The following is a 16,229-nucleotide window of genomic DNA, read 5'->3' on the forward strand; positions in this document are numbered from 1 at the left end:
TAGGGTACGGGAGAGCCGCCGTGAGAAGTCGAAGCAGCCAACGATGAATCGCAAGGCTGAATGAAAGTATGCAGGCACAAAACGCCACGAATGATAGGGCAATAGCAAGTAGGGTAACCTAATGTCGACGGCACTGGTTCTGATGCCAACCCGTGCCGACACGAGATTCACAGCTCACATGAGGGTACGATGTTTGGACATGGGGCTGGAAGTACTTTATGTTAGGGTTGCCGCTGACTTGGCTACGAAGAAGGGGCCGGGCTGAGGCGCTGTACCTTAATTCATAACGAGAGAGAAACATCACCCACGGTGCTGGCACCAGTGGGGCGTCCTGGGTGATAATACTTGTATTGCCTTACACGCATGCAGAGCACAGGGGGCCTGAACAGCGCACCAATCTTCCGATCCAAACCTGGGGATCCGATCAACCAAAGTAAGACGTTACCAGTCCAGCTCCACACAGAGTTCCAACAGATTTCTCAGCCTGCCGCAGCTTCAGTGTCGTTGTTGTTAGGGCTAAGTGCTTGTACTGTACAGTACGAAGTACACTAAGGTACCTATAAATCACGGGTTGTTAATTACCGGTCTTTGTGATCTCACAGTTACCGCTCAGATTAGGATTAGCGCTATTACCTGATCTAGAGCCTCCGTCGCCAAGCGAGCCTGTGAAAAAGCCCAGCGTGGATTTTAACGTTAGGGATCCGAGAAGCCCGTCTGGCCCCGGACGCCATTCCCAATCCCGGCAATGCAGTGCTTAGTGATCTGTGTGAATTGCTTCAACTGAACACTAGTGGTTGATGCATCACAATAAGGCTTTTCGAACGATAATGTTAGGCAGACCCGCACTGTGTGTTCTAGAGGCCAAGGTTTCTTTCATGACGGAGGTCTCACTAGCCCCAATTCCACAGCAACGCTAGCTTTGGCCTCAACAGCCCTGTAAATCGCTGCAGCGTCTGAGGCACCAAACAGTAACGACTGATACAAAGTCCTTACAACAAGCGAATGTCGCCATAGCTACAGAATCTACCAACGGTCATTCGCCATGGCTACGCCCTGTCGGGAGGGCGGCGACGTGGCACCAACACATACCATCCCTCCTCGGAGACTGGGTGCTCTAGAGCATCCCATGATCATCAAGAACCTCGACAAGGGCATCAAAACGCTCGGGCAAAATAATGCCTTCCAAGCAGTATGTTCTGTTATGATGTCTGCTGGATATGCAGCATGCTGACGCGGTTCAGATCCTGGATTCGGCCAGTCCCCAGATCTCGGTGCCGTTGTATCTACGCCACGACAACCCAACAGCAAGACCGCTGACATCGCACAACGCCCTGACACACAATGTTGTGCTAAAAATTACAGTCCCCAAGCGCACCGGCAGAAAGCGCAAACGGGGTTCCGATGGTCCCTGGGAAGGCGAGGTTGAGCCGGCTGCTGGCGGCCAAGACGGACTCGCGTCCCCTAACGTCCTCTCAAGGGACCGGCATGACGCCCCTCGCCTTCTCAGGCGCAAGCTTCAGGATAATGTAGGGAAGTACCACGTCGAGCCCATCGGCGTCATCAACAATACCCACCGATACAGAGGTGAGTATCTTCTCTAATCGACATATTTACCTCCAAGGCCTAACCATCTCTAACCATCGGCGTTGTTTAGGGCTCGCTGATTTCCAATACGCCCTAGGGGAATCCAAATTCATGAGCAAATTCGTCGAAAAGGTCCTCCCCGGTGACGTAGCCAAGCTCAAAGAATTCACCATCCAACCGGGAATCGAATCAGGAACCAACATTGACTTGATCCCTCCCCCTTATTTCACCCCCATGACCCTCCCCTTCGGCTACAACTACGCTCAAAACCCCCACACCAAAGAACTCAGCCCAAACCCCTCCGACGCGTCCGGCAACGTATCCGAAGACCAAGAATACGGCCGCGTCGTCAATGTCACCACTCGGGTGCCCGCGGCTGGCTACTTCATCGCGCACGACGAGTACCCCGTCCCCTCTGGCCCTCGCCGCCAGCCCGACATGTCGGATCCGCAAGTAGCAGCCATCATCACCGAGATGCGCCTGGCAATGGAAGAGCGCCCCATCTGGACACGTCGGAGCATGTGGAACCGACTCGGCTCTAAGTTCGCCGAGCTCCCCAAAAACGGCGGCCTTGTCCGTCACTGCCTGCAGTACGCCGGATACCAGTTCAAAGGCGGGCCCTGGCGCGACGCCCTCGTCAAGTACGGCCTCGACCCGCGCTCCGATCCCAAGTACCGCATCTACCAGACCCTCATCTTCAAACTCCACAAGACCCGCATCGGCAGCGTCGGCCGCTCGTGGCAGGCTGTCCGCCGCAACGAGATCAGCGTGTCGAACTTTGGCAAGGCATGGCAGGACCTTGGGGCTACTACAGCCGCTGCCGCCGACAACCAGAGTAATGCCACCAACACCAACACTACAATCACTGGCGGGGATGGAGCACCACCGCCGCCTCTCGCCACGCACATGTTCAACGGAGCCTCGTTCAGCACCGACGGCAAAGTCTGGCAAGTGTGCGACATCACGGACCCGCTCCTGGCCAGGCTCTTCGCCGAGGCGCACGTGCGCGAGACGTGCGACGTCGAAGTCTCGGGCTTCTACCACCGCGTGCTGTGGTCCGTGGCCAAGGCCATCATGAAGTGCAAGATGCTGGCGATCCGCTTCAACCGGATCCTGGCCGACGACGACTTCGCGGGCGCCCTGGAGGTGGTCAAGGGCCAGCCGCTCGATGGCGGCGACGGCGGCGGCGGGAACAGCATCGGCATCAGCCTGCCCGACCTGCAGCTGACGCCCGCCGAGTGCGAGCAGCTGCGCGGCGGCAAGGCGAACCGGCCGCGGCCCGGCGTCAAGTCGAGCGGCCGTGACCGGTGGGAGGAGAAGAGGAAGAAGACGCATTACCGGGTGAGAATTCCGCTGAAGGAGAGCGAGGATCGCGAGGCGGTCAAGATGAGGCGGCTGTTGACGCAGGGTGTGGCCGAGAGGAAGGCCGCGGCCGCCGCGGCTGCTGCTGCTGCTGCGGCGGCGGCGGCGAAAGAAGCAGAGGCGGCTGTGGAGTCAGGGGAAGCGGGGTCGGAAGTTCCCGCTGCAGACGCAGCGTCGTTGCGGGACAAGGCCGGGGTGCCTGGCGCTGACGGAGCAGGAGGTACCTCTAGTGCTGCCGGCGTTAGGCAGGATGCAGAGGGAGAGCCAGAGGGGGAGAATAGAGATGCGGGTGCGTTCCAAGAGTTTCTCGATGATATGGACGAAGAAGGGAGTGAAGACGAGGTGGAGACGGAGGATGAAGATGAGGAAGAAGAAGACATGGCCGAAGATGCGGTTCCGGGTAGGAAAAGGGTATCGTTTCGGGAGAACAGTGAGGAAGACGAAGAGGAGGAAGAGGATGACGAGGAGGAGGAATATGATGAAGAGGAAGAAGAGCGGTCGAGTGACGACGAGGAGGCGGAGCGGGGCGAATACAGCCGTGCGGAGAACGAGGAGGACAGCTATAGCGAGGAAGATTACTACGACGAAGAAGGAGGCGGAGGCTTCCCGCGACCGTGGGAAGACGAGGAAAGGTATGAGGAGAACCGGGATGAAAACCGTCGTGGATATGGCGAGGGGTATTACGAGGAGTAGATATGCAGACGGGCTGTGGAATAGCGTCACCAGAACTGGCGTAGAAGTTAAATGCAGCCTTTTTGGGCATTGAGGGAATAGAAGATGTTGCTCCCTCGGGGGCCGGGAATCAGAGTTGTTGTTACCCCTTGCTAATCTAAACGTGTGCTTCTGACTAGGTGAGACTTACAAAACGGCATTATCAAAATCAGATCGACCCTCCCTCTTCTTAGTCCCACTCAATATGCTAAACGTAAGTCGTTGCTTATTTCATAGCACGCCTCCCAATGGTATCAGTCATACCCTTCTTATTCCCCCCGCGTTGCATTGTCCGAGAAGAAAACCAAGATGCAGCCGAGAACCAGCATCCTTACAACTCCCGACGGTATCTACTTCGCGACCAACCAGACCGAGCCTGAGCCGAACCAGACAACAACAGAAATTACTGCACCTGCAGCACCTTCGTCTTGCTCACCTTCTGGGCCAGCATGGCCTCTACCCAAACATCCACCTCGGCCAGCGCCCTTTGGGGCGATTTCTTCCTCTTCAGCAAAAAGCCTTGCAGTTCCGCCGGGGAGAATTGTCCGCCGGGTATCTTCGCAGCAAACTCTGTCGCGATGCGCGCCAGCTCCGCCGGGTGTAGCGAGTCGGGACTTGTATAGCCGTAACCGTACCCGTGGTCGAGGTTCAAGGGAACTGGTTTGTTCAGTGCTAGCGACAAAACGGGTGTATCTTCGTCCACCTCTGTTGTTGACGAGAAGTCGGTAAAGCTGCCCTCTTTTTCTCCTTCCGAGGTTGGGGAGAATGGAGTAGGCGGGGGCTCGGAGAATGGGGTGAGAGGCGGAAGGGGAGAAGGAGGCAGTGGGAGGTGATCATCGGTCACTTTGCGATCGGCTTCGTACATCCGTACGAACAGTTCCCGGGCCTGGTCTTGTGTCGCATTTGTAAACGCCACCTGTAGGTCCACGCGGCCGGGACGGATGAGTGCCTCGTCCAGGGTCTCGGGCTTGTTCGTTGTCATGATGAGGACCCGTCCCTCATGGGATGCCACGCCGTCAATCGCGTTCAGTAAACCCGATAGGGAGATGCCTTTCTTTTCACTAGAATCGCCATGTTTTCTCAATTCGCGTGCCAGGTCTGACACTTTCCAGTCTTCTCTGCTTGAGTCGTTCGCTTTGTGAGCTTTCTTGCCAGCTCCGTCCTGCCCGTTGGCACTATAGTGATCTTTGGGAGAGGTACTATCATCCACGCGAGTAAGCCCAGCCGTGTCGATGTCCTCAAGCAGGACGACGCAGCGCCGCGGAAGTGTGGTGAAGAGGGCCGAGAGGTCTTCCTCGGTTAGAGAAGGGTCAAGGAGGGAGATAACAAAGATGTCAAGACCAAAGACGCCCGCCAGTGCGAAAGACAACGACGTCTTGCCCGTGCCCGGCGGGCCGTGGAAGAGATAGCCTCGTCGCAGGGGAATGCCTCGGTTGGCGTACCAGCGCGGTGTAGCCGGGTGGAGGTACTCGTTGATATCCGAAAGCACCTTAACCTTCTGCTCCTCATCTAGGACCACGGTCCTCATGGGCCGGACCGGGCGGCTGGCAACCTGCTGCCAGGTGTGGCGGCTGCCGTAGCGGCGCATGGCTTGGGCGGATGGCCGCTTGACGGTGGTCTTGGCTTGGTGGTCGACATAGTACTGCTCCTTGGCGTGCTGCAGAAGCTTCTTGATCGGGTCCGGAGACCGGCCGAAGCAGGAGAGGATCAAGGTTTCCTTGTCCTTGAACTGCGGCATGCCCGAGTGTCCGGTTGAATCGTCGTACAGCGACTCCTGCTTTCGCAATAGCTTATAATACCGGCCCCTGAACCAGAAATTGTGCAAGCCCAGAGCTGGAGTGAAACGAGGTGCTGCTTTGGCTTCCTGTGTGGAGAAGTTCAGGTATGTGCCAGAGGCACCTGCGGCGGCCCGTGTCGATAGAAGGTCCAAGTCTTCCTCCTCGTCCCACGCACCCTTGGATGCGGTCTCGGCGGTGAGCGAACGTGAGTTGACCATGCTGGGCTGCGACGCAAGCCACTTCATCATGTGGAGATATATGTCATCGGTGCTGCTGATCTGAATGCTCACTGTGAAATACTGTAAGGCCAGCGAGTGGAACGCCGCGTACAGCTGCCGCCAGAGCTTGTTCGCAGCCCAGACGAAGCCGACAATGATCAGGAGGAAGGTGGGATCGAGACCGAAGCGACTCCCTGCCATGTTGTTGAGGACCATGAACAGCTTCAGAAGCGGATTAAACTGGGCGACACCCAAGAGCGGCGTGAGGGTCTCGAGGATTCCATCTGGGAGGACGTTTCCAGTGTTGTTGTTGTTGTTGCTGCTGCTGCTGCTGCCGCCACTGCTACCGCCGCTGGTGCCATTAGTACCGAGCGTGGGCAGAGCGCCCTGTATCAGACTGTTGAAATCCATCGTGCCGAGCTTGTCTCGGAGGCTCGAAAGCAGGTGATACAGGTGGAAGGGGACTATGGAACCAGATGACGGCCAAGAGCCGGTGATAATAGACTTAGTCCCGTCTGCCTGTGGACGCCCTGATGAGGGACCGGGCTTATCTGTTTCAGGCGGAGAGAGCAGGTATTTATGGTCCCAGCATGAAAGCCACTCAGGGATTTCTGGCGACTAAGTGCGGAAGGCTGACTTGCAGTTGGCGTGCTGCGCGGAAGATCAACCTTTTCCAGCCTCTGTCTGGGCAGGACCCGCTGGTGGCAAAACAAAGAATGGGTGTGAAAAGAAAAGGGACCAAGAAGCCGGGACCGTAGCCAGCACTCCGGTACACCAGTGTCACCCACTGAAGCAGCTTTCCTGCTGTATCCACGACAAAAACCAGACGGAGAGCTTCTCTGCATGAACAATCCTACTACCTCCCTGGCGAGTTGATCTTCAAAGATTCATAGGTTCAACGCAAGCTTCATGTTTTTGTGATTGTGTGATGGCCCAAAACCTTCCAACTGCACATGCCCTAGGTGTCTGACGCTGAAGGGAGCAGAGACAGATGGCGTGCAAAGAGCTCCTCCCCCGTCTACGATGATTCTCCCGTCATGCAGCGGGCAAGGACCAACACAAAACAACGCACAAGCAACGCACAAAACAAACAATGACACGCTGTTCTTCAGAGATGGGCCACCCGACAAACGGCCTGGGCGGGGCCTGAATACTTAATAAGGCCGCTTTAATCGGTGCGGCCGACGGGGGGGCAGGCATCGGAGGACCGTTAGGTTCTGCCGAGGGGCAACGATGGCCTTGGCTCCGGAGCGGGTGGCTTGATGGCCCCATGGCCACAGAGGTGTGTGTGGCCCGTGGGAGTTGGCTTGGTCTCTTCGAAGGGCCTTCGACCAGCCACGTACCTACTACATGCAAGCTCTTAGCCAATGACTGAATGCCGGTTCGGGTCTCTGAAGCAGTGCCGCACGCCGAAACAACCTGACACAAAGCTATTAGAATTCCGTGACTTCTGTTACCCAGTCCTACCAGGCGCGCCACCGACTCTCTCAGAAAAACAAAATATTACTACACGCACCAGCTGGAGAGAGGGAGTCACGCCAGGCAGCAGCGGCTCAGAACGGGGTTACACCATGCGGCTCCTGGAGGCTTAGTGGGAGGGTTTGCGGCATGAAGATGTGAGGCTCAACGGGCTGAGACAAGCATCGCAAATTGCCCCAGCTGACGACGCGGGAGGCCTCGGTCATGGCCGCGCGGTGGCGAAGGTGGGCCAACGGCGAGCCGTCGGTGACGATATCCAAAGGTCCCCGCCCGGGCGTCTGGTAAGCTTGGCGAGCAGAAAGGGGTACACGATTGTTAGCGAGACTATGCCAGAGATCATTAGTGAACTTGTTAACCACGCCTGTACAGTACTTGCATCTCAAAGTTTCCCCACATTCGCCGCAACCATGCAAGGCTGACAAGGTCCGGGGGACCATCTCTACCGCGCGGTAGCTTACTTGATCCTTCAGGCTGACCTATGCTCAACGAACGATCAGTCGGTAAGCCATCCGATCTGGAGGATCTAGGCGGACATCGAGCTGACGCCAAAGGATGGGAACGCGTCTTTAGAACCCGAGTCTGATAGAATCGAATACATTCCATTGGATTGCACACCATTAGCTGGCTAGGTATAACATGGGGCCACGCAGGGGCTGCCCGGAGACTCTCCATATTAGACTACTATCGGGGAAGTAGACTAACTAGATGCCAAAGGCTCTAGCCAGCTGACCCGAGGCTATGGATACCGTAACAGCCTCGGCCACGTAAACAATGACAGCAAATGATGCAGGCCCCATTTGGGGAATCCCGAAGCCACCCTTCGTCGATCTTCCCTGAGACTTATCACGCTGTTGGTCCCAGGTTGGCTTTTGCCGGCATGGCCAAGTGTACCGCTACAGTACAGTCCCCACAAGTTACCAACAAGCAGATGTCATCCACTCAGCTCCAATCAATTTTAGCCTCGCCGCATATGCGTCCTAAACTCGTAAACAGCCCGAATCAACCAACAATTTTCCCCTTATCCCCCTCTAACAACACCCTCGCCGACTTCCCATCTCCCAGCTCGGCCCCACTCCCCTCTATAGCCTCTATAGCCTCTATAGCCTCTATCCCCTCCTTCACCTCCCAATCAGCATCAGGACCAATCTCCGCGGCATTTCCCCCACCTCCAACATGGGCCCCCTTCGCCGTCGGCCCTCCTACACCATTGCCCATGTCCCCATCTGAAGGCTTTCGGCTCACTGCCCGACTCCCCTGCCCCTCCCTCTTCAAGTCATTATCCAACCACAAGTGGCCCCCAGCTTCCTTGAGTAGCCGAACACCTTCCGCATTCCCCGTCTTCTCGGCCAAATAGAGCGGCGTGTTATTCGCCCGGTTCCTGGCGTGCACACTAGCACCCCTCATCAACAAGTCCCTGAGGATGAGCGGCTCAGGGCCGACGGCAGCGAGATGTAAGGCCGTATTTCCCGCGTAGTCAGCTCGCTTGAGTAGCTGGTGGTTACACTCATCCCCCTCGAGAATCTCGCGGACGGTGCGGACCTCGCCCTTTTGGATTGCGTAGCCCAAGGCTGTGAAGGCGGCTTCTGTAGTGTCCCGGTAAGTGATTTTGGGCGCGGGAAGAGCGGGCTGAGGTGAGAAGGAAGGAAACAAGGGGCTTACCAGCCGAGGTCAATCTGCCCACCGCCGAGTCCACACTGCCCGCCGGGTGCGAGAAGGAAGGCAGGGCCATCTCCGTCATCTCGCCCCTCAACGAATGCGCCATCCTGCTCGTGACATCGGTATACGTCAACCCAGGCAGCGCCAGCAGGTACGACAACTTCGTCAGCGCCGCCTCGGTGGTCAGGTCATGCCCAAACACGACCCCGGCCCTCCCGAGCGCCGTGCCGGGCGCATACAGCGGCGACACAAACCCGTTTGTGCACTGGCTGACATTGACAATAACAATCCCCCTCTCGACCGCCTCCCTGATCACCCTTGTCAAGCTGCCGTCCACGCCGCCGGGGGCATTCCCCATCCCAAACGTCTCCAGGATCAGACCACTCAGGTTGGGCACCCTAAGCACCGAGTCCACCATCTCGGGCTTGATGCCTGGGAAGATGCGCAGGCACGCCACGTGCGCCGTGTCCAGGTACTTTGTCACCTGGAATTCGGCGATGCGCGTGGGCCGGCGGACCAGGGACCAGTTGACGTCGACGCCGAGCGACGTCACCTTGGCTAAGGGGTCGCAGTTGGGGCTATCAAACGCTTCGAACGACGAGGCCGACACCTTGGTCGTCCGGTTGCCGCGGAAGAGGGTGTGGTGGAAGAACAGGCAGACCTCGGGGATGACAAAGGTGCCGGCGATGATGAGCGAGCCGAGCAGGTTGTCGACGGCGTCAGACTGGAGCGCGAAGATGGAGGCCTGCGAGCCCGTGAGGATGACGGGCTTGCCCAGGTCTGACATCATGAACGAGAGGGCCGACGCCGTGTAGGCGAGCGAGTCGGTGCCGTGCAGGACGACGAAGCCGTCGAACAGGTGGTAGTTCTCCTTAATGGTGAGGGCGATCTCGGTCCAGCCCATGGACGAGATGGAGCTCGAGTCGAGGAGCGGCGTGAATTCGAGGATACCATAGCGGATGTGCCGGGAGTAGGCGCTGAGCGGTGTCCGCAGACTGTCGAGGGTCAACTTGGCGCCGTTCTTATAGGCGTGGATCTTGACTGGTTTGGTCAGCAAGTGAGCGATCCCAAGCAATGTCTAGTCTACACCGGGGAATATCCTATATCCTGCTCTGGTGGTCCGCGGCATTGGATAAGGTGTCTCCTCGCTCGCGTTCCAATCTATAAATGCTTCTGAACTTACCTGATGGGGTCGAGTTATCGTTGAACGAGGGACGAGGCGCCATGGCGTTTTCGAGGAACCCTGTCATGGGAACCAGCCCGTCAACAGACGGTTGCATGCAAATTGTCCCGCCCGTCATGATGATGAGCACCCGCGACTCCGGGTAGTGGGGCTCAGGGTTCTTGCGCTCGATGAAGGTGCTTTCCCCCATCTTGTCTAAGCGGGAATCAAGACTGGCGGCTCGCCTTGAGGGTGGCGGTATGTCGAGGGCTATTCTCCAATCTTCCGCTTGCCGCGGTTCCTATATTATACGCTAGGAGCAATGTCTGCAGTATTTATGAAATCCAGCAGGAAACTGCGTCAAACTCTCGATGGAAAATGTTCTTTGTCCGGTGCAATGTTTTCGCCTCGAGACTGACCGGAATGTCCCAAACCACCTAATTCCCATAAAATAAATAAAATAGATGACGTCCAGGTTCGACGAATCCAGACCCCGTCCCCTTGCAGGCCGACAGGGGAATACAAGCTACTGGAAAGGGCTGTAGTCACGCGCATGCGGATCTCGAAGTCTTTTAGCTAACAGAAAGTCAATTGCGGAGCGTCCGACTGGACGAGGGATTCTGGAGCCCGCTGCTAAGCGGCCGTGGAAAACCCCAGCCAGGCAACGAGCACCGACTTCGGGCTCTCGTCCCTGGATTAGCAACGACACGATGCGTTGCCCCTATGAAGGAGATAAGCCAAAGCCAGAATCGGCAGTCCAGGAAGCGGCAGTGGTAAAGCACAGCAACTGGTCGGGTCCTGCAGCATCTTATCCCGGAGGCCCGATAGCGGAAGCAATTCCTGGCATGGTTGCTGGTTATCTCTGCAACTGCTTGCCATCAAGCTGGGATGGGAAAACGAGGAAGAACAGCGGAGGGAAACCAATGAAGAAGATATTTCTGGTTTGGAAACAGTTGAAGAAGATTTTAATAGGCACTAGAGCGCCGGGGTACTGTACCTCTACTGGACGCTTCTGGTCACCCGGCCTAAATATACAGTGTCTAAAACCCGTAGTTTCGCAGAGAGCACTGTCATGGTGGGGGAAATCCGAGTAAATCCCTAGCCATGTAACCAAGATAGAGAAATAACCTGAAGGACTCGGTTGTTTACATAGGCAGGGACTTTCCACTAGGTCTCGATAAGTGACTTTCGGACAGTCGAATCAGAGCGTCTTGACACCATCCAGGGCCAGGCGGATGAGGCACTTTCAGAAATAAGAACCCTCACCCTAACCAATACATAACTGCTGTAGCGAACTAGGATATTTTTGGAAGGACAATGATATGGAAGAAAAGAAACAAAATATACAAATGCAACACTTCGGGCGTATTTACCGTTCATAGAGCAGGCCCCGAATCTCAAGATTTTCCACTGGCTTTGGGCTTCGCCCTACGGATAGACCACCCTCGGCCCGCAACCCGGCATGCCGAACCTAAGCCACGCATGCCTGCCCCAGGCTTGGCAGGGGCCCACGGTTCATTCAACCCCACCACCGGACATTTTGTGCACGCCAAGACTTGCCCAATTTCGCAATCAGTGCGGGACCAAACTCGGTGTTAGTCGCGGGGCAAACAGATTTTTTTTCTCTGCTACCTTCTTTTCTCCCACGTACCAGTCCTCCGAGTACCTTCAAGTTGCTTACACCTCTTTCTCTCTCATCGGCAAGTTCAAGTACACAGAAAAAACCGCAGAAAAAATGGCCGCGACGCTTGAGGAAACGGCCGTCAGCTACGAGCAGCTCTCCGACCTCGAGCATGAATTTGACGAGGTTGAGACAGAGATCAGTGAGTTTACAGGTCCAACTGCGCGCGCGAAGGCGACGTCCGCTGTCGCCGCCGTGCCAATTCGTACAAGAGACTTTGAGCAACCCTGCTAATCACATACTTACCCCGCACAAGTCCGCCAGCAATATGCCCTCTCCAAGCCCCTCTACGCCAAGCGCGCCGAGCTGATTTCGCGCATTCCCAACTTCTGGCCGCTCGTCCTGGAGCAGGCGCCCATGGACATCGACGAATACATCCAGCCGTCCGACTCTGCGCTCCTCCTCTCGTCGCTCACCTCGCTCTCCGTCTCGCGCTTCGAGCTCGAGGCCGACGAGAAGAAGGGCGACCCGCGCAGCGTCGCGATCCGGTTCGAATTTGCCGACAACGACCACTTCGAGGACAGGGTGCTTGAGAAGAAGTTCTGGTGGCGCCAGAGCAAGGACGGCTTCGCGGGGCTCGTCAGCGAACCCGTCGAGATCCGGTGGAAGAAGGGCAAGGACCTGACCGATGGGCTCCTGGGTCTCGTGAAGGCTGTTTGGGACGAGCAGCAGGCTGCGCCTAAAAAGGAGGCGAAGAAAGGTGGCAAGAAGGACAAGGTCGAGTTGACCGAGAAGCAGAAGGCGCTCAAGGAGAAGATCGACAAGACTGGCATGGGCGGGGTCAGCTTCTTCGCTTGGTTTGGCTACATCGGGGAGAATGTATCTGCTGAGGAGAGCAGGATAGCGATGGAGGAGGAGAAGGAGGAGAGGCGGAAGAGGAAGGCCGGGGAGGCGGTTCCTAAGAAGGACGAGGATGAGAAGATGGGGGATGATGGCGAGGATGACGAGGATGATGATGATGATGACGACGACGATTTGGAAATCTTCCCGGCTGGCGATGAGATTGCCATGGCCATTGCGGATGATCTCTGGCCTAGCGCACTCAGATACTTCTGTGAGTTTGCAGCTAGCCCTCCGTTGATCGACGATAGTTTGTCTAACACGCCGCAGCTCAAGCCCAAGAACAAGACATGCTTAGCGAGCTCGACTTTGAGTCTGGCGCCGAGGAGGATGATGAGGACGATGAGGACGAGGACACCAGCGATGCCAGGCCGTCCAAGAAGCGGAGGGGTCATGGCCATTGTGCGCATGGATGCAGCCATTGACCCGACGTTGCCTCAACAGACGACATTGCCGCACGATTAGACGATCTAAACATGTTTGACTTCATCCACTGACATGACGGATAGATAAAAGTACCTTATTTACGTTGTCTTTTGTGAGATAGGCAAGAAATCTACACCAATACCCCGAGTCATGGCGAGTTCCGTCTCGGCCACGGGGCATACGGGAATCCAGGCACCATGTCTTGGCGCCAAGTCCACTCAGGGGATGCCTGACTTCCGCCAAGGGGTGCTGTGACAATGCACTTGTCCCTTGCCTTGGCGGTTTCCCGTTTTCTTACAGCAGCTACACTAGGTCGTTTACTGTGGTACGGTATTAGCAAAGGCGTTCCCCTAACCAATGCTACGTAATGGTTTGCCGGTCCCAACTTTCCCTGCGGCACCAACGGATTGCCCGGAAATCGCCCAAACATGGGTCCCGCCCTGTCCCGTTGCAGCGACTCGCGACACACGGAGTCCGACTTCTCGGACCCAAAACGTTTCAGCATTCTCCTGCCCTCTCCGCTACAGCGACGGTTGAGAAATTGCAGGTTTGCTCTTGGCCTGGGCGATCATGGAATGTTTCTTTGTACTGTACGCGCGTGTTTGGGCGGCCAAAGCGGAGAGGACGGCTTCTGTGTTGAATATTGAGACCTCAAACGTTCCTCCTTTTTCCACTCCGTCGTTAACCTCCTAATTCGATGGCGCTTGCCAGTTCACCATCGATGACCAACTTGAACTCTCTTTAGGTTCTTGTATTTCTCATTCTTCTTGCATCTTCTCCGCATTCTATTCGTTAACGCGCCCTGCAGGCACAATTTTCAACCATTGAGGCTGTGCCGCTCCTTCGAACCGCAACCTTCTGAAAGCGGCAATACAACGCTCTCCTCACCCCGTCGGTGAAATCATCGAATGCAGGTGACATTAGCGCCGAAGTGCTTGGCCTTTTCATGTTCAGCTGTGCTTACGTGCCTCTTGGATTTTCTACTGTTATGAGAGCATGCATTTTCCCCTACCGTGCCGTTTTCTAGACTTTTAAACTTTTTTCGACATACATTCATTTCCTGTCATTCGTTGGTTTTGCTGTTACAGCAGCATTGAGACAATGAGACTACTTCGGTTAGCGGGCTCTGTTGCCCTACTTGTGAACTCCGCGATGGGAGTTGACTTGGACCTAGGCGACGAGGGTTAGTTCTCCAGCCATACGTGCTTGCCCCCTTCCCTCAGCCCAGCTAACATGTCGGTTCAGCCTCAATCAGAGAGGCAGCTAGCACAATAGCTTTCGGCTTGGCCAGGTTCTACACAGGAAACAACACGGGCGACAATCCCGGGAACCTCCCCGACCCCTATTTTTGGTGGGAAGCCGGTGCGATGTTTGGGACACTGGTCGACTACTGGGCACTGACCGGAGACGACTCGTACAACGCTATCACACTTCAGGCCCTCGTTCATCAGGCGACCCCGATGGCCGACTTCATGCCCCGGAACCAAACTCGCACGATGGGAAACGATGACCAGGGGTTCTGGGGCCTGGCAGCCATGTCGGCCGCCGAAACCAACTTTCCCAACCCTCCCCCGGAGGACCCGCAGTGGCTCGAACTCGCCCAGTCCCTCTTCAACCAATGGGTCAGCCGCTGGGATGTCGAAGCGTGCGGTGGTGGCATTCGCTGGCAAGTCCACCGATTCAACACCGGGTTCGATTACAAGAACTCTATCTCCAACGGATGCTTCTTCAACATTGCTTCTCGCCTAGCACGGTATACCGGCAACCAGACATACGCCGAGTGGGCGTCAAGGATCTTTGAGTGGGAGGAAACGATAGGACTGATCAGCCCGCAGTACGAAGTCCACGACGGCATGAGCACTGACCTACTCACCCACGAGTGCAGCCGCATGGACCCGACGCTGTGGACCTACAACGCCGGCATTCACCTGCACGGCGCAGCGGTCATGTACAACATTACGAACTCGACTATCTGGGGGCAGCGGGTGAACGGGATCTTAAATACCACGACGAACCGGTTCTTCAACAATAGCATTATGTTTGAGCAGCTGTGCGAGCCGCACGAGAGCTGCAACGTCGACCAGCGCAGTTTCAAGGGCTACCTGACGCGGTGGCTGGCGGCGACCACTCAGGTGGCACCTGACACGTACAACATCATCCGGCCCCTGCTCGAGTCTGACGCGACGGCGGCGGCCCGCTCGTGCACTGGGAGCCCTGTGGACGGGTTCAGGGGCCATCCGGGCACCGCTTGCGGGTTCAAGTGGACGACGGGCGGCTATGACGGGTACGTGGGCGTCGGCGAGCAGATGAACGCGTTGTCGGCCATCATGTACACACTTGTGGACAGGGTCCCCCCGCCCCTGACGGCCGACACGGGAGGCACGTCCCAGGGCAACCCGAACGCGGGCACGCACACCTACACCTTCGAGTACTTCCGGCCGATTACAACCGGGGACCGGGTCGGAGCGTGGATCCTCACGGTGATCATCATGGGGAGTGTTGCCGGTGCGAGTTATTACATGGTCAGGTAACCTGGGCGGCAGTTTTCGCCGCATGATTGGCATTAATGGAAGGCGTTTGCAGGTTATGACATGGGCTGGCGTTTGGGGAGTTTTCTGGGGTTACAAGATATCATTCCCAGACGGCTTTGAGAGCCGATCTTTCGAATTTTGGGTCTAGGACGGTGGAGCTGAGATTTGGCGAATAAAGACGAGAGCCTAATGGACGGTTATGGCATATTTGGAAATACAACGGGCTTGGGGAGGCGAGGCTGGGGGAGGTGAGGCTGGGGGAGGTGAGGCTGGGGGAGGTGAGGCTTGGTGTGTTTTCTGGCCTCGCGCGTCGGGTCTCTTAGCATCAAAGACGATAGCGTCTTAGGAATCAATGCCCCAGAATGAGGGAAACATTGACAAGAACGAAGCCGACCCGCCCAACACCGTACGGACACGGTATCGGATAGTGGAAGCCGTCTTCGGCTATTAGCCGCGGCGACGACCAGAGTTCAGAGCTCGGCCACCTGCAATAAGGTAGGGAGGTGTCCAAGCATGATGTACATGTAGCCCACCCCGCACTCCCCCACCTCCGGTTTGCCAATGCCGTTTAAAGTCGGGCAAGCTCTCCCGGGACGGTGGGCTAGCCAACAGCGGCGTCATCCATCCACTTGGACATGTTCATCCGGAGCATGCAAGTAACTTCATCTCGTCTACGAGGTTAGGACCCGGCCATCTGGGAAAGACAAACCTTTTATAAACGTCGCGTGTCAGGCCTGTCGTCGGCGAGGCACCTTTTTTCGTCTCTTCTACTGTTAAGCTTGGATCGATAGTTTCACTTAC

General features: G+C 56.6%; 5 protein-coding genes across 5 annotated transcripts; 3 read left to right on the forward strand and 2 right to left on the reverse strand.

Annotated features, from left to right (window-relative positions):
• Positions 1-1,042: 1,042 nt before the first annotated feature.
• Positions 1,043-3,639, forward strand: TFC1 (tau 95 subunit of transcription factor TFIIIC; the record flags this gene model as incomplete). Its single annotated transcript, XM_071060570.1, has 3 exons — positions 1,043-1,189; positions 1,242-1,584; positions 1,655-3,639. The coding sequence occupies 3 exons, from the start codon at positions 1,043-1,045 to the stop codon at positions 3,637-3,639; spliced, it is 2,475 nt and encodes an 824-aa protein (XP_070916671.1).
• A 421-nt stretch (positions 3,640-4,060) lies between these two features.
• MFIFM68171_05151 (uncharacterized protein) lies at positions 4,061-6,064 on the reverse strand (the record flags this gene model as incomplete). The annotated part of the gene is made up of 1 exon (XM_071060571.1): positions 4,061-6,064. The coding sequence occupies one exon, from the start codon at positions 6,062-6,064 to the stop codon at positions 4,061-4,063; it is 2,004 nt and encodes a 667-aa protein (XP_070916672.1).
• A 2,067-nt stretch (positions 6,065-8,131) lies between these two features.
• On the reverse strand, positions 8,132-10,161 carry MFIFM68171_05152 (uncharacterized protein; the record flags this gene model as incomplete). The annotated part of the gene is made up of 3 exons (XM_071060572.1): positions 8,132-8,715; positions 8,792-9,829; positions 9,972-10,161. 3 exons carry the CDS (start codon positions 10,159-10,161, stop codon positions 8,132-8,134), a joined length of 1,812 nt encoding a protein of 603 aa, XP_070916673.1.
• A 1,524-nt stretch (positions 10,162-11,685) lies between these two features.
• On the forward strand, positions 11,686-12,896 carry MFIFM68171_05153 (uncharacterized protein; the record flags this gene model as incomplete). Its single annotated transcript, XM_071060573.1, has 3 exons — positions 11,686-11,773; positions 11,888-12,685; positions 12,742-12,896. 3 exons carry the CDS (start codon positions 11,686-11,688, stop codon positions 12,894-12,896), a joined length of 1,041 nt encoding a protein of 346 aa, XP_070916674.1.
• Positions 12,897-13,998: 1,102 nt separating this feature from the next.
• MFIFM68171_05154 (uncharacterized protein) lies at positions 13,999-15,428 on the forward strand (the record flags this gene model as incomplete). Its single annotated transcript, XM_071060574.1, has 2 exons — positions 13,999-14,080; positions 14,143-15,428. The coding sequence occupies 2 exons, from the start codon at positions 13,999-14,001 to the stop codon at positions 15,426-15,428; spliced, it is 1,368 nt and encodes a 455-aa protein (XP_070916675.1).
• Between the last annotated feature and the right edge of the window lie 801 nt (positions 15,429-16,229).

This window comes from Madurella fahalii (assembly GCF_045866475.1).
Source record: "Madurella fahalii IFM 68171 DNA, scaffold_2, whole genome shotgun sequence".
Classification (NCBI taxonomy): domain Eukaryota; kingdom Fungi; phylum Ascomycota; class Sordariomycetes; order Sordariales; genus Madurella; species Madurella fahalii.